The sequence below is a fragment of the Danaus plexippus genome, chromosome 4 (assembly GCF_018135715.1).
Source record: "Danaus plexippus chromosome 4, MEX_DaPlex, whole genome shotgun sequence".
NCBI classification, from domain to species: domain Eukaryota; kingdom Metazoa; phylum Arthropoda; class Insecta; order Lepidoptera; family Nymphalidae; genus Danaus; species Danaus plexippus.
The window spans coordinates 1,152,843-1,176,467 of NC_083538.1; the positions used below are offsets into that span (position 1 = coordinate 1,152,843).

Genomic DNA, 23,625 nt, shown 5'->3' on the forward strand with positions numbered 1-23,625 from the left:
TTTTTTTCTATTATCATTTAATTACAAGGAATTACTTGTTGTAGTTATTTTCTGTGGATTCCTAAATACCTTTAATGCGATGTGTGGTTGACTACTAGTGTCTCACTTTTCTAAGCCCTCTTTTAGGCAACTTTAAAAGTGAATTAGTTAAATTTTACATTTTCAGATTTAAAAAAAACAGCAATTTTTATACAATGACTTCCCTTATTTAATGTCTGTATAGCACCGATCAATTTGAAACTTCCTCCACGCATCTTAACACTTGGACAGTCACTCTCTCACGACGAAGATTTGTTACATCAAATGCCTTTAATAGATAAAAAGGCTCGCTTTATTCTCCGCTTATATTTTATTCAGACGCCGTAAGTACCGGGGAACATTCTCTAATGAATTTTTCGAAGATGCTGAGAAATCTTACATATCTTTGTATATCTTGTACCTTTGAGCACTTTAAAAGCAACTGCGAGGAATAAGATAAATTTCAATAACCGCCACTACGTCTTTCTGAGATATTCAAAGATTTGTTCACTAAGATAGTATAGTAACCCTCAAACATACAGTAGTTCATCAACATTATCAATATGAGAAAAACACTGATAAAACAGATATAGGTTGCTAGAGTTGGATTAAACTACATTAACAAAATTTTGTGCTTTTCATTTATATTTTCTTTCATTTCGTTTCACATTTCACATGTAATAGTTACAATCAGCTGTTTGGTCTTCTTCAACTTCGTGTGACGTCACACGTAAGTTGAGCTTCGTTATTTTCGCTCCGTCAGCGTTTGTCAGACTGGCGATACCTTTTATTTGTACTCGTTACCCCTAACGAAAACAATGACAAGTTGACATCACCCTTAGTGATTTGAATGAGTTCGCCGATAGATTGTTTGTAAGTTAATAGATATGTGTTAGTGTTTCCAGTAATTCAATTCGCACTCTGTCAAAACAATTCTATTATTCTCCCTTGTCATATCATACAAACATTTTTTCGAATATTTTGTTGTTAGTTGTTTTCAGTGGGGTGCATGGGCACAACGATGAAAGTTTGAGCAGAAACTATTGTATCGCTGATTTCAAACTGTTAATATCGGAGGCTCGATAAGGGATTATAAACAGTTGGTAGGCTTAACGCATATCTTCCAAAGAAGGCGCGTGATGTTTACTCCCATGTAGGCTCGGCTTAGTTGAAAGTTAGCGAAATCCTTAGTACGTGACGTAATTAAGGATCGACTCCTCGAGGCATTCTAAGGCTTACTGTGATTCGCTTTGAGAATAAGCAGATTGTATTTATTAGAAAATGTTGCATTTAAAAATATTTTAGATCATTAAAGAACAAACATAAAGGACTGTAATATAAATAATTCAACTCATTTATTTAATAAAATTGTAATAAAAACTTTTATTCTAATTATGGTTATAAATTATTGATGCATAAATATTTAAAAATTCCGTTGTGAAATAACGAACTGAGGCTGAACCAGTCAACTAATATAGAAAGAAAATTCAGAAGAATTAGCTATTTAATGTACATATACTCACGATCTAGCAAAGCCAAAGATCAAATATTATTCTTTTTTATTTCTATTAATATACAGCTATAATGGTCTTTTATTTTCAAAGTAACTTTTACGACCAATGTCTGTCATTTTTGCCTATATTAATTTTAATACTCTTCTAGATAAATTTTGAAATATGTTTTTAATGCAAATTCTTGTATGTAAGTGCGCCACAATTTCGATAAAAATAAAAACATTTGTGTACACTACGCATATAGACGCATTCATGACAAAAACAGAAAACTAAATATAACAACTTAGCTTTTCATACGTTACTTCAAAATTCCTCTGCAATTGTAGCTAATTTATTTATTAGCACTTGAATCACTCAGCAAAATTTTTAATTTATTAATTTCTTGCATTGTGCCACGTAATTTTATATAAATGCTTTGAAAGAGAAATCGAAATGAGACAAGTCAAGTGCAAAAACATTAATAGAAAGTCAGAAGCAAGTAAGCAAATCAGAAGCGGTCTTAAATGGAATTTCCCTTCGAAAGTAAAACGAAATGAGACACAATTAAAACTAAATAACGCACGCCGCTAATAAAGGAGACATGCTGACGATATCACCTTAAGTTATTTTGTTTAGCTTTCGCAAATAATAGTGTGATGCTTAATGGACATAATATATATTAAGTCACCTAGTAATTTGAGACCAGAGTTTGATAATTCATCAAAAAATATATAAATTTGTAAACAGTTTTCATAAAGTATTATGAAGGCTTACATTATTTCTTAAATCCATTATATTGTCAAGATAATATTACTATTGTATATATTTTTGCTTTTTATAACCTTTGATCAGCTTATTTCAAATGAAATAGACTACCAATACCCAGCTCCAATGGAAGTGACGTTTCAAAGAACATCCTTGAAGCTTTGATGCAATAGGAAACCTTAACGGAAATTAACCTGCATCTTATAACCTCACGAGTACAGACTTTCATAGAACATCAAGTTTGATCATAGTTCCTCTTATGTTTTGATATCCTCAAAGGTTTCACATTATCTTTGCTCTCTATAAAGATTAAACCGGATTTATCTTTCCAACCTACACAACGCATAAAAACTACATTCATATTACTTAATGAAATATTGATAGCTCATCAATTAGAAATAATTAGCTGAAATATTTCCTTATGAAAAAGACAAGAAAAAATTTACACATGTTAATAAATTTTGGTACAAAAAAACATAAAAAAAAATCATGGCTGATGGTACGCGATCCTACGGCATTAATCAAATCGAATATTTTGAATGCTAAGCCGCAGGGTCCGTTCAAAAAAGGGTATCAAGGGACGCACATTACGGATCGTTTAATTGGTACAAGCATTTAGGGCTTGTGAAAGTCGAAACAGTAAATTGGATTTGCTTCCACAACGCTTTGACCGCTCTCAAAGTCACAGTTTCGCATTACTTTGCTTCCGCTCCGTGAATAACTTGATTACTCGTCAATTTTATAGGCTTCAATTCACGATACATTTTTAAAAGGCTACCCGCTGTCGGGTGAAGCTTTTATCACCGACGAGGTTCCTTCCACTTTTTCATTCATTTCTTAAACTATAACATTTATACAATGCTAATTGTATTTATGTGTTCATTTTAACAATAGTACTATGATTATTATCGTCAATGATAGTAACTATTGTAGCTTCCAACTAAGTGTTACAACTTTCTTTATTATGAAAACATGTCTTTTTATTTATTTTAACAATTTTTTTTTCCTGTACCAAATAATTGCATATATTCAGTTAAAATAACCATATTCTAATACCCTCAAAGTAGAAAAAACAATATTTTGTTTATTATAACAATTCAATTTTTTTTTTTACAATCTGCATGGATCATACTCGTAGTTACAATAGTCAAACAGATACATTAAAAAACTGCTTTGAAAAACTCTTTCATACAAAGCAAAAAATGAGCACTGACGCAATTACAAAGTGTAAAAGAGTCTCTTAAGGAATACTTTTCTTTGCTATCCTTTTTATGTTGACATCAAAATGCACTGCTTTTGTTAATAAATTCGTTTAATTAAAAAAGAAAACTGTACTCATTTTTCCTTTATAATTGTTTATATAAATTCCTTCTTTGAAATTTAATTGTTTATATAATCATGGCGACAAATAATTAAATACTAGAACTGAATTCTTTAAAATCCGCCGCTTAGACATCGTTCACAGTAGCAAGATCTTAATCATTTCTTTTAGAGAGTCGGCTATGCAAAGGCCAAAGCGTGTTCGATCTGATTTTGACAGTGTCATTACGGTGTAGCGCCGAGGCTTTATGCAGGTGACGTTTATGATTAAAAATAAGTTTGTGATCTAGTTGTGATGCTAAAGGTTGTAAAGGGCAAACGCGGCCTAATAATTTCCTATTTAACAGCTGGCACAAATGACAGATGATAGCGAATTATTATACATAAGAGCATAAGAATCTTAGTACCTTTTGTTGATTCATATAGATCTTAATCTACCCGTAGATGTTAAGTCTTATTTTTAATACGCAGTTGATTAATATATCAAAACGCTTGTGGTTTTATCCGCTATCACTTGTACCACATTCACAGAAACGACGTACTGTCAGGGGACCCTAATCCAGACCGCTCCGCGGGGCGTCACACTGCGCTTGACATTTTCCAATTATAACCATTCACTATGTAACACTTTTGCGCAAAACTACTCCATTATTTAATCCAACCAAACAACTCTCATTGAATTATTTCTATCCAATTGTCTTCGTTTTTTTTTTTTAATTTTTATATACAATATTTGTAAAGCATATTTTGTTTTAATAACTTTCCAAGTAATTTGAGAATGAAAGTATATGAGAATTACACACTGTTAAAATGTATCGTTAAAGATAAGTTCAAGTGAAGAACACGTGCATTATGGGCTTGCTCAACGAAAACTCCAATTTGAAATGTAATATTTTATAATTTTTTTTTTCAATCCAAAAATTAATCAACTTTATAATCCTACACTTTATTCTCACACATTTTTAAATAGATATAATACGTTAAGTTGTTTACAACAGAGCACTTTCCCGTCTAATATAAGCGTAAAATATAATCCACAAGTATCCATACTGAAGTTCACAAGACGTACGGAACCATCCACTTTATTAGTAAACTTGAGTCTTAGTAATTAGAGAGGCTTACGTGCGGCCGACTGCCTACACCGCGACTTACGGTAAAAGATATTCTGTATACCTATGAAATTATCAGCAGCTTACATTAATCTCTTATAATGTGTAATGTTAGATATTAACGAGAAAAACTATTAAAAGTATGTCAGATGAACAAAAATTTACGATCAACGAAACTGTCTTTGAAAAAATGTATTGGGGTCGGAATGTTTTAAATTTTACAAATATTGAAACGAAAAAGTATTCCCATTCGTTTAACAATTCTGGTTACAAATATTCGAGGCGATTTTATTTTAAATAAAATATATATTCATCGAATTACAGTTCAGAGGCAATATTTTTTTTTCACAAACATTTTTTATTTTCAAATGATTCAGACTACATTTGATAATCATGTTAAGCAACATTTTCACGTTTGTTGTATTTTTTCATTTAATACATATAAAAAATAATAAAAAATCTAAAGATAAAAATATTGAAACATCACATATATTTAATATTTGCAACCTTTGTCGGTAACGTCTATAACCCGACGCGAACGCTTTGCAAACATTACTGTGAAAGTAAATTAGATGAACCGTTTCGTTTCTTAAACTTTCTTACTCTAAGACACAATTTTGTTTAGCAAATTTGGCACTGGCACAATTCATCCGGATTTGATAAGACTTAGGATCCTTAAATGCCAAATAGTAAGGTCCAAAACTCTATCACTATTTTAGAATATTAAGTAACATAGTAACGAAACGTAATTTAACTAAAACTTTATCTTTGTAAAATCTTGTTTAATAATATTTTAATATCAGCTCTAGAATCAGTTCATGACATACATACTAAAATTGCTACGTTAAACTTGTAATTTGTATCTAAAACATCACTACTTAATTATTTTACTCTAACAATATATTAATATTTTATTATTCTGATAATAAAAAGTAAAATATTTATTTTCAGTTGATTGAATTACCAATAACTGGAACAAAATTGGTGGGGTCCTCTCAGTCTGTGTACATAGATACGAATTTGTCGAATATTTGCCCAACTTTGGCTCTCCAACTCCTGAGCAACTTTTATTAGGATACTTGTAAATTTTCCATCTATTTCTCTTCAAGTGTTCGCGCTTGATTAAATAAGATAAATTGACTTAAGCACGCCCAAAATTAACGAAGAATTTAGATTTTTCAATTAGGAGCCGCTTCTGTAAAGTCTGAAATCGGTTTCTTGTTTTGCCACCGATAAATTAAGTTTTGGACAAGCAATTGAGAAATAATTAAAGCGACGCCGCGTTTCAATGTACCAGTTCTGTTTTGCTTACTTTATAATCACAAAGTAAAATATATACTCCATTCATGAAAAGCAATTACCTACCAAGAGTCGCTGAGGCGTTACACTCAATCTAAATTGTATTAAATTATTTTTGCAATCACATGTATAAAAAATAGTTGAAGAATTTTATAAAAAAAGGAATAATATTTAAAAAGGATAATTTTATCATTAATATCCTTAAATCACCTATTATTTAAACATTGACATTTCATTAAGTGATTTTTTTGTGTCTAAAAATATATTATAAAAAAATTTGCTAACTTCCCAATGTTTACCAAAATTACAAAACTAACAAGTAAATATTCTGAACTGGTGTAAATTATCTTTATTTTTTAAATTCGTGAACATCAGAGCAGATGGTTGAAGTCGTTGCCAAAACTGTATGAGAACAACTGTTCCTTCAATTTAAAGAAGCACGAGTATTTTGCTGGTTTTCTTAGGATCCTTCTAAATTTCAAAAAGTATTAGATATTTTGATTAAATACTGATTCTGTTTAGTTACTTTATAAAAGACCTAAGAAAATATTTTTATATTTTGCATACGTCATAGAGAGTTATATATTATATTACTTGTGATGAGTAAATCTTACATACATTTTATAAACCTACATATATATATAGAAGTTTGCGATGCTGTCTTATAATCAAAATTTCCAAATACTATGAGAGAAAACAGATTCTTATAATACCCCCGTTGAAAGCATGAATAATACTCAGTTATATTGCGAAGTACCCACAATCCGTTCAAACGCCACTAGCCGACCTCTCGTACTATCTCGACTGCTCCAAATCTGCCTCGATTATAATTTGAATAGATGCAAACAGAATCAATTTGCTTTCTTGGGAATTATTTGTGGTAGAACAATGGTTTTTTACGTTCAACAATCAATTCACTCCATTTTCTTTTATAAAAGTGTCTCATACAACCTCCAGTAAGTAAATATGAAATTAAACTTCATTTAAATACAAGAAAAAATTGCGTAAAACTATCCAAGGTAAGTGTGATTTAATTATGACAAACACCGTAATTGATCAAGTGAGCCACTAATTTTCGTGCAATTAGAAAGACTCGAGCAAGTTTCGGCCGTTTCTTTGAAAGATCCTGTAAAAAATCTTAATCATCCAACTTTTAAAACCGTTGCCAAACTTTCTGTTATTTCTTTCCCTTTAGCTTTGATGAAAGGTAACAATTTGTGTATTTAGAATTTCGTGTACAATTTTTGTGAGTTCTTTATTAACTGATTTGCATTTAACTCGGTAATTACGAAGAGGTTGGCTTAAGGTGAGCCGAAGTTCACGTCATTTTCTTTAAGTAAATTTTATTTGCATATTTTCAAACCGAAACTTTGCTTTTCATAATACTTTATTAGTCGCATTGCTTTATAATATCAAGAGACATAAAAATATGAGTTTAATTAAAATAGATTTTTTCATAGTTTTATAAATCGTTTCAACTCTTGTGAGATGAAAGAGTAATAAAATAGAAAATCCCTTTGTTAATATAATAATTTTTCACTAAGGATTTGCGTTCTAATGATACTTCTCTTTTGTCTCTCTAAAAAGTATTCAGACTTTGATTGACTTAAGACTCTAGAAAATAGATTTCGGGCACATGTTTAGATTAAAAGACAGGAAAATACTTGTAATTATAACTAGATACATTCATACGTTATGGAAATTTTCCATCGCATGTTTTCGTGATCATGGATCAAGACGGGGGGATAAAATATAAAATATTTAACACATGGGTAACACATATCCGAAAATATATTGCAATGAGTTAATAATTTCTAGCAGTAGTTTAGAACTAGTCAAAGTAATTTGTTAAATAATTTTGTCCAAGCATTTAGTATTATACAAAGTTATATGATTGTAATCAATAATATAGTTTTCAAAATTTTTAACGATACACTGTTTCGTTTCAAAGATTTTACTGTTATTAATTCTTATTTTTTAATATAAATACTCACTCTAAAATATTAAACACTCAAATTCTTATTCGGGTTGTTGAACGGAGTAATTAAATTAATGTTTTAATCAGGAAAATTTATTCATTGGAAGCCGCAGACAGTATGCGAGACGAACAGACGAATACTTTAGACACATATGTATATACTTTTACAATATTATAAAAATGAGTACATATTTTATATGCAACACAATATATTATTACTAACTATCAAGTAAAATAACCGAGCTTAAACATTTATTCATTAATATAAAAAACGTAACCGAAAGAAAATAAAAGGATTTCAAAAGACAAATTTTCTTTAGTCGGGACAAAAACAAAAGAACTTGAAGACTGTGATCAATCATACTCAGATAAAAGTATTAATGAATAGTGAAAGCATTCATTCACATAGTATTTATCGGCAAGGCGTGGTCGCAATCAATTAGCCGCACCCGCCGTCACACAATATGTTTGCTGCCTTATTACTTACTGACCATACCTTGCGCTTTATGCCTCTATTGACACGCTAAATATTGCTTGGGTACGACGATCGCAATCTTCACAATACGATACTGAAACAACTGAGTGAGTGAACTCAAAGATATAAATACTTTCAAATGCACGGTATGATTGAAATTCAACACGTTTTGATAAAAATAATTAAAAATTCTACATTAAATTCCATAATATTTTACAGTCGGATACCACCCGACGGCTGTGGTAATAAGGTTTAAAATAGCCTAAATGAGGCTTAAAGTATTCAGAGCTGCGCCTACGTGACTGCGTACAGTGTGTGAGGATTACTTGAAGCCGTCACGACTCTGTCCTAATGCCTGTATATACAGATCTAATGGGAAACAGAACGTACAGTAGTGTACAATTATTGTATAAAGAGCTTATAATAAACAGACTGGTCATTGTATAAAAATGTATTTTGAATTTATGTAGAGCAGAAAATTAGTTGAGTTGTCCATTTATAAATGTTTCGTTCGTTTAAAGTCGACGCTGAAACTTATTTTAAGGATATACTTTATACAACAACTGAATTTTCTTTTAAACTTATCTTCAAAATTCATCGAAAAATAAGTTATAGAGGCATTGCTGATCCCGAAAAGATAAAACCTTAGAAGTGAAATGAGAAAATTGATATTTGATATTGGTTTTAGTAATCTCTTAAAGTGGTCTAAGTTGACCTATAATATCTAAACTTCTTCTCTTCTATAAAACCAAAGACAATGCCAGCCCTAACCCTGGAATCTTAAATTAATATTCTTTGTTATTTTTATTGTATAAGATTGATGAAATATTCACGTATGTTTATTATTAAATATATTTAAATATTATTACGTATTTGTTTAAGCCTTCGGTAGTTTCAGTTAACTTTAGTCGCGTCAGTGATAGCTTGTGGTTTTTGCGGTTATAAAGGTCTTACGATGGTGATACAAAATCTAATAACAATGTAACACATCAAAAAACTATGACATAATTTAATATTTACTCGTAATCTTTATATATATTATTAATTTATGATATAAAATGAAATAATTGCAAATAATAAATTCCAATTTTACTTATGTTTTTTTTTTTCATTTATAATAAATATTACTTTATAGTAAATTAAATAGGATTTTGTTTTTATTTGCCAGCTTCGTAAATTTTGTGCTTTCAAAATAGCTTAAATAACACACAATAAATACATTAAAATATTTTATGAGATAAATATTCAACTTGTAATAAAAAGACTTATATATTGGATTAACTCTATTAAATGCGGCAAATGAAGGGCTGTTGATAATAAAAATTAAATAAAATAACATGTTTTGAACCTTTAAGTAACTTTTACTTGAATATGTTATAAAAGAATGTCGATTAGAACAAAAAAGTGGATTCGTAGTACTCTACGGAGAATTTCGTAGCTATTGAAGCTTCATGCTACGAGTGCTACGAACAGTTGCATATCTGTGTGGTCGGAGTCTGACTGCTGCAGTTTTAATGTCACTATTTAACTTTAGATAATTTTGTTTCATTAAATTCTGCTTTTCATAAAAAAAACTTTAGGACTTTACAACATGAAAGCTAAATGCATTAAATAATTCAGCATACACAGACTTTGACAGTGGACTTATGTTGTTTACTTATTAAGTCGCTTAGTTTAGCAAATGTTGGAAAATAAAATAGAATTTATCATTGTATGAACAAACAGTATAAAACGTATGGAACAACAATCCATTCACAGTAGAGGCAAAATTTCCGTTCCATCTCTAATTTAATAGGATTCTGACAAAACCCAAGTGACGAGTACATTGTTTTGCGCTAACTTCTTTTTGAATAAATGCAAAACGGTCGCTTTTTCTAGGAAATTCGATTTTGAGTTGAAAAGTTAAATACAAAAGTCCGTTATTTCCCGCTAGATAAAAAGTATAGGGCATTGTTCGGAGAAATTAAACTAATTCAGATTTCGTCTGTAGAATTTACACTTTTATATTTTGTAGATTTTTCCCATTTGTTCCGTAATAAGGTTTATGTTTATTTTTATAACAATGGAGAGCACTCCAGTTCAGGTGCACTGAGATTAAAATTGTTTATTCATTATCTATTGGAATACTAAGAAACCTGGAAAATAAAGCAACGAGAACAATTTAGTGCTTTAAAATATTACACAAACATTTCTTACTAATTTAATTAGTTTCAATCTTTGCGATTAATTTTATTGAATCATAGAGTAATTATGTTCTATTAATTATAATTTTTAATTTAAATAATTTTTCAGCTGTCATAGATATACAGATAAATATATACTCAGTTTTCTTACTCTATATTTCTTGTATAATATGCTCCTAATTCTGAAAGTACATCCAATATTGCTATCACTTGCTGTAGACTAATTGGTTTCATTTTCAATAGAACAGATTTTGTCCACTGACACACCGGACCTTTGTCTCTATAAAAACCATGCAACATTCTAAACTCTATTCCCTTACAATAAGAACCATGGTCATTAAAACCGAAATAATGACGTTTCACTTTATCTACACTCGACGCCTCTTTGCAAGTTTGCAATGTCTAATTTAAAAGTCACTTATAATACAAAATATATAAAAAAAATACCAATATTTAATTACAAAAAACTAACTCATAAGTTGGAGATAGATATTCAATAGGCTTGAAATAAATATTTAGTTATCAATATCAAATATTAAACAATGAATAAAAATTTAAATAATATTCCCGGACCGTATTCAATTTATTTTTATTTGTTAAATATAAATAAATTAACGAAATAAGTATTTTGAATAATAATTTGATTATTTGTCGCCCCGTTGAATAGTTATTATATTTATTCGTCACGTGTGATATTATTTTGACGATATTATATTGAGAACGTATAATTTAAATATTTGATTCGGAATTTGTCAAATTAATTGCATGATTATATAGAACAAAAGATTCGTAATACATTTATTTATGCCGCTTTTGTATAAGTAATTATTAATTTATACTCGTGAACCTGTGTTGCTTTGTGATATAAATTAAATATACTTACTGTTTAAGATTAACGATTGTATAGATAAGCCTAAATCATTTAAAAAGTCTTAAACTAATAATGGTATATATAAATTTTTAAACTTTCTTTTTTTTTATTTTTTTCTGCTTTTTTATTATATTCCTTGCAAATCTTTGGGTTACCTACATTACATGTTTACAATTTTATTTATTAAAAATAAATAATATTTAAGGATATTTCTGCTATTCAAGTCACATAAACAATGTTATTTATTAAAACAAGTATCTACAAAGCCACCTTTCGCAATTTTTCTTCAAAACAAACCATGTTCAAACATAATGACTGTATTAATCAAGACATTCAACTTTCGTCCTTAGACGAATGCCATAAAATACAAAACTGGTTTTCATGATTTTTTAAATTTAACGGACAAAATTCTATGCAAAAACAGAAGTGAACATTCGTAAACGTCCCCGTAATAAGTTGCACGATTCTTCAAAGCAAGCAAGATTTCCACCATTTTTAAAAGGACGGCGTATGTCGACAAAAAAAGATAGTGCATAGCCGATTTACTTTTTTTGTATTCCAGGGAATAACGGCAAACAATGTCGCTTTCGAGTTAAAAACATATTTCGTACATTCACTCAACATTTTTCATGAAAATATTTAAAAAGATGCTCATTGAACGCGTTTCGTAACTTAAATATTATTTTGTAACTTTTAAGCTCATACATACTGTTACTGTTTCTTTTTATTTTTGGATAAATGTTGTGTAAATTTTTTTTTACTTCATTATATAAAAGATGTGTTTTGAAAAGATTAAAAATTATCCTCCCCTTGAAATTGTTAGTGTCGCCTCATTCCCTGAACCAATTTGCAAGTTGAGTATTTGTAATAAATTTCACACACGCTTTACAACACGAAAGTCATGTCACAATATTTTACGAGGCGGGCAATATCATGAAGTCTTGCCGGTTAGCGGAGGGCGTAGGCTAGACATCTTATTAAAATATACGTGAAATTGCCTCGCGAAGTAACTTTGATATGCGAAAACAAAAAGATGGATGAATATTAAATTTAATATCATGAGAATCCGAGGACATTTCACTTGTATAAGTAGTTTAAGCATAAGTTTTATTTAATTTTGCGAACACCATTCCAGTGTAAAGTTGTGTTGAGTCTCACGACAAACAAGACTTACTACAACGATCAAAATGTCTTATACGAGTATAGACTTGAAGTTATATAAACATCAGCAACCTCACCGAGCTCCGTCTGCTCTAGCGGCAAATTAATTTGAATCCTTTCTAAAACTTGGACTGGTAAATATTAGGGATCAGTTACTTATATTATTTTAGTAGGATTACACAAATATTTTTCAAAGCCGCCCCGAATATCGCGGACCTAATTAACCTATTCAGAAAGTTTACGAATCGATGGCTCCACTTGTATAAAACAAACTAATTAAAACTTCAGCGTCATCGCCGGAGTTTTGTCCGATATAATAATTACACTAGACTCAATAGACTATTACCTACAGCCACTACTGATGGGGTTTGATTGAAAGTAACACAATATACAATAATAACAGAATACTATTGTGTTGTAATAATATATAAAATATGACTAAAACTGCTTACTGTGGTAAGACATGAGTATCAGATTGACATTTTGATATTAAAGTATTTAAAACCGAGACCTCTGTTAACTTTTTAACTCTATTTTCACTGCTGTTTCTGATCTTTATAACAGTATGGAGTTACTTTCAATAATGTACCATTCTTATCCAGAGATGATCCGTGATACAGCGCGAGCCAGGTCCTGATTTCCATTTTACAGCGTTTTCCACGTCATTTGCTGCAACTCTAGCGAAATAGCCCTAATAGCTGCTATAACGTATGCCTTGTACAGGCAACGGGTACTTCAATTTACCTAATTTACCAATACATGTATCTTCAACTTTCAAAGTCTCAATACAAAAAAGAACGAAGATAAAAAGTCAAAAGAAACAAAACTATTAATAAACGATATATTTTCGTCACAACAAAACATCTAAATTCAATATATGTAGTGGCAGCAATAAAGTTGAATTAAAATCTATTCTGGACAAAACACCAAATGTCTTTTGACGATTCCTGTACGATCCTTGTAACTTTTTTCTATTCCAACTTTTAACAAGCTATGATCGACGATTCGGTTAACGAGTGAGCGCTCGTTTGTGTTCGGTAAGGTCATCACCAGAATTGTATCTTAAGCAAAAAACTAATCATGTTTTATATTAAAATTTTTAAGTGATTTAAAATTCATTTCTATACGGTGTTTAAATGTGTATCTAATATAATTTTCATAGTTTAATTTAGCCCATTATTTTATATAGCTTGTTAAAACTTTGTATGTACACAAGTTCGACGGACCGGCGGTGAAAAAATAACAGCTCCGAAGTCTCTCCTCACCTTGTTAGCGAAACTAAGAAACTCTTAAATTCACGTGAATCTCGTATTTTTGTAAGAAACTTGTAAATTTAGAAAAGCGACGAATTATTCGAGTCCTTGGATCTAGTTCGTTTTGTTTAAACCGTCTACCGCCTACGGTTGAACATTCTTTAAATTTGTTGTTAATTGTTAATGATTTTTCTAAAAGTAAACTTAAGTCCTTTCTAGTTTTAACAATGTTAGAACAATATTCACAGACCAATTTATATTCCTAAAAACAGTTACAGTAACATTATAAATTAAAGCACTATTTGATTTCATATAATAAAAAAAAAATAAATCCAACCTCAACAAATAATAGTTTTTAAGTAAAATTAAAATATTATTAATCTATATTTATACAGAAATCAATCAGGATATAAAACCTTATATTCATCCTCAAATTAGTGTTCCATATAAAGGACCTCCTTGCACCAATATTAAAGGAAGCGTTCGTATTACGACGCTCCGTGAGTAATGCCTATCATTTTTTTGCCAGTTTCTACCTTTTTACACTCCGGGGCTGAGACTTTATTAAAATTTATAAGCACATAATATGCTATCAATAAATAAGGTGGCGTATATTCTTTACGGTTTTCGTTTTTTTTTTCTTCTTTTAATATGATTTGTTGTTTCATTATTAAATCCGGTGACAACATCAATTCGACGCCAAACCAATAATTCAGTATATAGATCCAGTATAATAGATAAGGCAATTTAAAAATTACATATCTCAAACTTCTGTTACAAATAAAATGAAACCTTAGTAAAATAAATCAAGCGAATACGAAGGCCTGAATAATTCAAAGCGATCAATTAAGTACAACTTTAGATTTTGAAACTCGATCACATTGCTTTTCATTTGATCATGTAATGAATAAAATATAGCACTGGGGACGCTCTGTCTAGTTCTGATCTCACGATACGACTGTCATGCGACACGTGTGAACCTTATACGAGATTTTGTCTTCATATTTCAAATAAAATTTAAAAGAATCAGTTTCAAAATACAATAAGTTGCTCTAAATTTTTCATTAATTACGAGAATCTAATCATTGATCATTTCAATGAGATTAATGAACTTTCATATCAAAGAAATACATAACATAATACTTCGTATCAGATACCGTGATCATATATGTAAGGGTTTAATTAAAAATAAATGAATATGACAATATATATAATAAGCATAAGAAAATTATTTCGAATGTTCCATGTTCCATTTCAGATCGACGATCCAATAGTTTACCTCAAGGAGAATTTGGTATTTCTTTGATTTTTTTTTGTTTCATAAAGAGGAAATATTTATTAGAAGACAATTACAAAAATAAGTAAATTTTTAATTCAGTACAGGAGAGTGTACTTCGGAGTGAAGTTAAATCGTATTGGAGGATTGTGGGCATTGGCCATAAGAGGGATGGTAATCCCTAAGCCTTGCCTGGCCTTTCAAACTTCGTTGTTTGTTTATGCATGTAGTAATGGATTGATTTTATCAATAAAAATAAGCGACTCCTTTGTTCCATTTCATTTCGCTGGTTGTCTATACTATAGCAATTAAAAAATTTGGAAGCTACCTAAAAATTCTTTTTTATTTGATTGTTTTACAAACTGCATAATAACTACTATTTTTACTGTCCGTTGTCAATTATAACACATAAATTCTTTTTTCTTTTCGAGCTTTGACACACAATTGATACGACTTCATTACCAGACTACATCTTTAAAATTCTTTTGACAACGTTTCAGTTATATCTTTACTGAGGAACAAACCTGTATCCTGTAGGCTTCTTACCTGCGACCATCCCCCTTGGAATGCATCCAATCTCCGCCCCGAGCGGAATGTGAGCAGTATTTTTGTTTGTCTGTTACCTATCTACCAGTAAAACTTCTAAAATGTAAGTTTCCCATTCAGATTAAATTAGAAGATAGCTAACTTTATTCTTTTGTTTGAAACTGTTTTCACTGATATGTTTTTTAAACCACTTTTATAGAGTGACATGCAGTTTAAATTTATTGTTTTGAATTAGTTACAAATAATCTTCTGTTAATACTCAGATTACATAATATAATTCAAATTGGAAATCAAATGAACTTCATCAGCATTTTAATGGTTCATTAGCTCGGTTCCGAATAGTTGCATAACAACCTTGGCACAAGTTGACGCCGACTAAGAATCATTCTCGTTAGATTAATGTTTTAGTACCCAAATTCAATAAATTTACACACAGCTATTGCTAAAAATATGTATTTTCTAGTTTTATAAAATCTATAAAATTTTATAAGCACCGTATCTGTACTTGGTATTTTTAATATTGAATATAAAAATAAGTCAAGACAAAGATATAAAAGTTCGAATGGGATTTAACAAGAACTATCAAGTAATGATTGGTAAAAAAAATAGTAGGTATTAAGCATTTGGTTACCGTGAACATAATAAATATTTCTTTTATAATACGTTAAGAATACACAAAACAGAAATAAAAATTCTGTTTCTATCAGAAAATATCAGGAATTTAAAAAAAATATTATACATTAAAAATACTGAAATAAGGCATTTTGTACTAATATATAGAACATCTGAACAATGTTCATATTTTAACGAACATCTTAGAGAGCATTGCAAAAAAAGATAGAAAATGTCTCAATATATAATATTTGGGTAAAGAGTTATCAAGTTCAAATCGGAATCAAATGTTTGTCTCGAGCATTGACACGTGTTGACTTTAAAGACGTCACAAATTTTATAAACCTTAGAATAGAAACGAAATATACTCAAGAAGAACTCAATTGATATCTGATAAAGATATTAATTAAAATGTATTAATAAGTGAAAATTTACCAAATGTTTATAACATCAAAATCTTCAAGGCTTTAAATGATGTGTACATAGGTATATAAAGTCACAAATAATAACAATCAAGATTCCATTGAACGACTTAACCCTATCAGTCGCAACAAATTCATTTAATTTATACAGGATGCTTCAGTTTACAGCCAGCAACACAAGTTTGATATCATATTATTAATAACAAAGGGAGCATCCTGTATCTGTATAATTGGTGTCCACAAGTCACATCCTGACCGGTATTCAGCTCACGGTAACACGTCCGCGCCAGGTGACGGCTGTGCTGCATCTTGATTGTAAGACATTACACAGAAGAATAATTAGAAATGCTCCTAAACAGAAATGTATTCTATAATTTTTATCAATGTACTGGAAATAATATTTTATGTATACGGAACTAATATTTCTTTTAATATAAAAATTAAATTATTGCTAAAAAAGTACAAAGTAAAAGATTTCAAACATTATAAAAATTTAATAACTCACAATTATGCTCGAGCTATATTCAGATATTAAATCTATTTTTCAACCAGCTCAGAATTTAATTTTATTTATAGCCAGAGGTCCTTTATGTGGCGATTTGTTTCTAAATATATAAAAAACTATGGTTATTTATAAAGGTAAATATACGAAAAGCCCCGCCACGTGTCCACACTATCGTGTTATTTACAAAGCGTTAACAAAAACATGTTTACATTACAATCTACAAAAAAAAACAATCACAACGCCAGAGTAGGTGTCGCCGTAATGCGTTACAGTGGGCCGTTGCTGGCGAAAAAAAAATAAATAAAAAAAAAACTAAGACAAGATGATTTATTTAAAATCCACAGATCCGTTATCTGCCACCTCGTGTTATCTCATTGCGTGTTTCCTAAATAATTAATGCAATATAGGGCATCGATTGTGAGGTGCCGGAGCGCGCGGGGCTTGTGTTGAAGTGCGGGGGTGCGCGCGACTCACGCACGCCATTGGCTGTGTCGTCTGCGTGAGTGCGTGTTCCCTCTCCCGCGTGCGTGTCCTCGGCTGGCTTCTCAGTCAACGTCTGAACACCGAGCGGGCAGCACGTGAATCACGTTACTCACGGCACACTCACCGACTGACGTACGTTTCCGAACACGGCATCCACAGTTTCCTTTTAAATTGGGACTTATTCATCTGTCCATATGGTTCATCTCGTAGATATTTTGCGTTCGGCGAAAGTTGAATACCCGCCGCCGATTATTGTAAGTAAAATTTATTAAAATTGTTGATTTCATAAAACTTTTTTAGCTTTATTATTTATTCTTTTATTTTATTATTATAATTTTTTTGTTTATCTCTTTTTTATTTTCAGAAAATCCAGCAACTTTGATTGTTAATTCCCATGAAAAAAGGAATAAGATATATTTCAAAATTTATTAGTTAAAAAGTTGTTTATAACAAAATGTAACCTTTTTGATTTCTCTGTTACTTTTTATAAAACATTTTTCAATGTCATCTTTGATTTCATTGAAAACTGTAATAGTTTTTGATAAAACATATTATTTACTTTATTAAAAATATTTTTTTATGCATTTTAAATTGTGTTTTTATTTTTGTTTATTTTTTAAACTTAGTTTATAAAAGATTTTTAAACGTTTAAGAATGTGTTGTTTATTAAATTTAAAGATAAATTTTTAAGAGTGTTCAAGTTTTGAAATGTAGTGTAATATCAATATACTTTTAATTTTTAATAATGTATATTATTTAAATAATAAAAACAAATATTTGCAAATATAATTATTTAAAATTAAAATGGCTTAAAACTTTGGTATTGTAACTCTTTTCATTGATTTACTTAAAAGTTATATAAACAAAACTTTGTTGCCATTATAATATAATCAATAACGAACACGATTTCAACAATCTTATATGTTGTTGATTGGATATGAAAGATTATTTAATCAACAAATAGACATACCCATCGCTGTAACAGCGAATATAAAATATACAACCGAGAATCCTACGTTTCTGAACAGGCAGTATACGTTATCATAATGTGTTATGGATTTCTAAACTGTTGGGTCAGTCGTAAGCACTACATAAAAACTTTTATCATGCCCTAACCAGGACGGGGCAAAGTTCCGAAAGAATGTCCCTTCCACGCCCCATTACTGCGAAGAGTTAGGGAAACTTCATTTTTTATAAGTTTTGGGGTTAGTGCCGCGGTGATAGAGAAACCAACTTGCAGCTCCGCTTCAACGATTCAACCCGTGATCTATTCTTAGCACCTACCTACCTTTACGGAATCCCTCATATTAAACTTGTCACATATTATTTAATGAAAAATAACTTAATGAATACCTTTAACCCTTCCACGAACGGTGTCACGGATGTAAACTTTGAAAATAATTTAATACCCTTTAAATTGTAATAAACAACAATGTAATAACCTTAATTAATTTATGAACCGTACTTAACATGCTCACGAATTCTTTCCGAGTAATTTACGACAGTTTGAAATTGCTTGGACAAATTCCTGAACGTTTTTGCACTTCCGCCTCTGGCCGGTACACGATTATTTTATCAAATTACTTAACAAATTCTATTTAGGATCAGGATTGGCCGCGTATTCGTAATTTATGATCGGTTTTACTTCCCAACAAAAGCTAATAAATTGTTTTTGAATTTTCTCGCATGGAACCGCAACGGCTTTTGAACTTTATTAATTTAATATAAGCTCTAATTTTGTATGTTTGACTTCAAGATGACAAAGTTCCAGGTATCACGTTATTGCCTACTTAATACAGTTAATGATAACCACTGGCTTTATATCAGGAGCCCTTTAGTATTATATAAAATATGATGTGGGAAAGTTATTTTTTTTAATATAATATGCATAGTCATAACCAATTATTCACAAAAAGGTTACACAGCGTTGTACTTTAAACATTGTTTTCTTTAAATCTTCTAAGTGTGTTTAACAAATGATTTTCTTATTCAGTAAAAAATCTTGGAGCGTCATGACCCTCTAATTCCCTAAAGGCAAAGTTAACAAAAGTTTTTAGGTCAACACGAACCTTAAAATACACAGGAAATTCGTTTTTATAATAATATATTTTATAAAAACATTCAGTGTTCTGTATAAATTACTTTATGTTGTTTTTTTTTTCATGATATACTCAATGAATATAAAATATGCATACTTTTTACTTAAACTTTACCGTTAATAGAAGAAAAATATCATCACTCATTTCCTTGTTGGTGGCCTCGTTACCTAGCAACGGTGACAGTGACAACTGTCAATGTCATTACTTACAATACTCGGACAGCTTATTCAGTTTGACAGCTCGGTAGGTACATGAACGGACATGTTGTTTTACGCTATTTTATTCCGACCGATAATATTTTCAGATAACTGTCGGTTGACATGAAGCATTGATAAATATGTTTTTAATAGTAACTTAATGGTTAGGGCTGTTATGTTTTATTATAATTATTGGACTTTAATTACAATATTGTTTCAAGGGCTTTTGTTTGTCGAGTAGATATTCATTTAAACCAAGTCAATGTTGCTCGTTCTTATTCGATGAATAGGTTATTGACTTGAATGATAAATTGAGAATTAATTGTAATAAAGGAATTAAATACTTTACAAATATAAATAATAGCTATGTTTCTACCTATCGAGATTGTTTTTCGTTTTATATTTTTAAGCACAACATTTATTTTTTATAAATAAAATATTAGAAAACGTTAAAAACTTAAAGTATTTGGTACCAAATAAATATTATTATTATCCCTCTGTTACGAACGGTGAGCCTAAGGCTTATTGTATCAGAGAGTAATTTGTAGAAAGCAATTTCACCTAGTCGAAGTTTTTTTACTTATAGTATTGAGAACCACTAGATCTTTTGATCTCTATTGATTGCTTACATTCCACAGATCCGGTATTTCTTGGAGGCCCTTCTAAGATACCTGCGAAATGATGAAACGTAACACTTGAGATACGTTATTCTAAAATCAGCACTAAGTTATCACAAGACTTATTGTATTTATTAAATAAACATATTAAGTAAAGAAAAAATTTAAGAAATTAACTATATGTAATCCATTTAAATGATATCCTTAAGAAAGATCTCGTATAAGTGTTTTCTTAATTTAAATGAAATCCGGAGTCTTCATTGGCACATTTCAAACAGTTATATATATTTTACAAAACCATCTTTTACGTTTTCTTTAGGATACTGCATTCCATTTAATAGCTATTAATATTTTTTTTAAATATAAATCTTCATTCCAAAACGGTACTAAAACATTCAATTATATTCGAGTTTATTTTAATTGTTATAAGTTGTATGAAAATACAAACAAACGGAAAAATATATATATTTCCACACAACGTTACATTTAATGGTCTTCCGAAAGAATATACTTCGCTAATTGCAAACTTCAATACATTAGTATAGTCGGTGACAATACAATTTGGGTCGCGAGCCCTTTATAACTCACGACCACATCACGAGAACGACACGATTCAATATATTATACTAAAGGTTAATCTTAAAACAAATAACAAAAATGGATTCTTATCGAAAACAGAATTATAGTAATTATTGTAGACGTAAAGATATATCGTACTGTTGATTTATATGGAAACTTATGCACGCTACATGTAATAAAATGTGTCTACTAATTTACCTTTATGACTTTTATGACCGTTATACAAACAACCACTAAGCTTCTACATTAATGAAAGGAATTAAGTATATGACTGTCGCCCTTATATCAATCCAACGAACAATCAAATTAGCCTGATGTCATTTCTTGCTTACCTGTAGTGGCATGCTGATAGAGCTGTATAAAAGTGTGGATAACATCTTTATTGACAAAATACATTAGTTGACGAATTAGAAGGTATTACTGATATGGCTTTTCGTCGACGCTTGCTTTCTTTGCAAAGTACATGGAATTTAGTTTAATAAATAATATTAGGACTTATTTGTTTTAAGATATTGACGATAATTAAAAGGGTTTTTCCCCTACATATGAAGGTGTTATTTTCAGTTGTTATTTGTTCCTCAGTACATAAGCACTCCGCGTTATATATATCGTTAAATATTTATGTGAAAGGTCGCTAAACCACGCCCACGTTGCATATAGGCCATCCCTTTTCTTCAACGTAGAAATGACTGAAACAGGTAATTTAGCTGATTTTATTCCTTACATTCAGAATTCCTTGAAAAACTGGGTAATTGCTTCCCAGCAATAACTTATTTATAAAGAATCTAATAATCTTAGAGCGTCTTACGGGTTTCATAAAATAATACCGGGTTGGAAAAGCGAAAATATATTGAAATATATTTAAAATATTGAAAATTATGATTTCTGTTCCATAAAAACTCCTGAACTACTCGTGTCTCACGGAGATCATATATGGCGTTCTTGATATAATAATATGAACTAAAGATTTTTGATTTTTAAACACAGAACATAAGTTACGTTAATTGGTTTTATATTTTACCAATCATTAATATAATATGTTACTATCTTTTCAGATGAACCGAGCGATACAGGTGAAACCTGCGGACAGCGAGAATAGAGGAGGTTAGTCAACTAAAATTTATTATCTGTTGTAATTAAATAACATGTCACAGATTAAAAATAATAATACCAGCGGTCATTAAATAAAATATATTAAGTAAAATCCAAAATATCCATAAAAGATAAACAACAAACACCACTTCAAATATAATGAATAAACAAACTTAATTAGAGATTGTTAGGAAAAAAATATCTTTCAAATTATATTTTCTTTTATATATTTTTTCCACAAAAACGCGTCTACCCTCTTGATTTAAAGGGACCAAATCCACTCGACCTGGGTAGTCTTTAAGTACGTTTTTTGCCATTTATTGGAGCTACGTGACCACTGCCTTAATATAACCGTCAATTCATTACGACATATTTCACATAGTAAACAATTCTAACATATAAATATATATAATCGAACATGTTAATACAGCTTGTCCCACGCAAGTCATATCCCACACTAACGATGATAGCTCATTAATATCGCGACATTTGATTCACCATTCCGGACATAAATATTTAGTTTTGAAAACGTCACCATGACGAGGGACTTTTTGTTGAATATTTTATCTCCAGTCTGATGTTCGGCACTCGAATGTTAATTATTGTAAAGATTTTTACGTCTCACCAAATCAAAGTACCCTAATCCCATGACTTGGTATCCTTAAATCGTTTCCTGAATTGATTTGGACGCCTTATGTCACTTACGGTTGCAACAGCCATTGGATTCAATTGTCATTTCACGCATCTAAAAGCATCGGTTTTTGAAACAAATATTGTTTAATCAAAAATTATCACATATATATGAAACTAATATTTTCGGATTACTACTTGTTATTTTATTATTTTTAAGAAATCTCGTCAGCCCGTGGTCACGATTGCTGCAAAGTAACTGAAACGTCGGGAGTTAAAACGATCGAAAATATTAGTTTCATTTAAATGACTACTGGGGAAAGTCTCATTAAATTATCACATACCTTTTGGACTGAAATATATTTACTAGTATAAGGTTATTCAATTAAAACAATATTTCATATCTCCAGCTATATTCCGGAACAAGACGAGGCCCGGGGACAGTGTTATTTGCTATCAAGAATAATTTCTATTTAGCTTGACCCTCGTATCGAGATAGGTTAATAAAACGTCATCGGACAAACCCGACTGAACCCCCGAGGAAATCATAGAAACTTAAACATGGTAATAGTGATGGGACATTGATTATTTGTATTGTACGATATTAATACATTAAATCTTATAACCTAAACCTGAAATACG

At 30.2% G+C, this 23,625-nt stretch overlaps 2 protein-coding genes across 6 annotated transcripts in view; one reads left to right on the forward strand and one right to left on the reverse strand.

Moving 5' to 3' along the window:
- LOC116768781 (CUGBP Elav-like family member 4) overlaps nt 1-23,625 on the forward strand; it is a 281,956-nt gene that overhangs the window by 173,027 nt on the left and 85,304 nt on the right. For all 3 annotated transcript variants that reach the window (XM_061526812.1, XM_061526815.1, XM_032659604.2), the window contains exon 2: nt 22,317-22,365. In XM_061526812.1, the coding sequence (XP_061382796.1) occupies nt 22,317-22,365 (49 nt within the window). The remainder of the gene's footprint in view (nt 1-22,316; nt 22,366-23,625) is intronic.
- Nucleotides 1-23,625, reverse strand: part of LOC116768782 (parkin coregulated gene protein homolog) — a 204,071-nt gene that overhangs the window by 91,659 nt on the left and 88,787 nt on the right. The window lies entirely within an intron of this gene.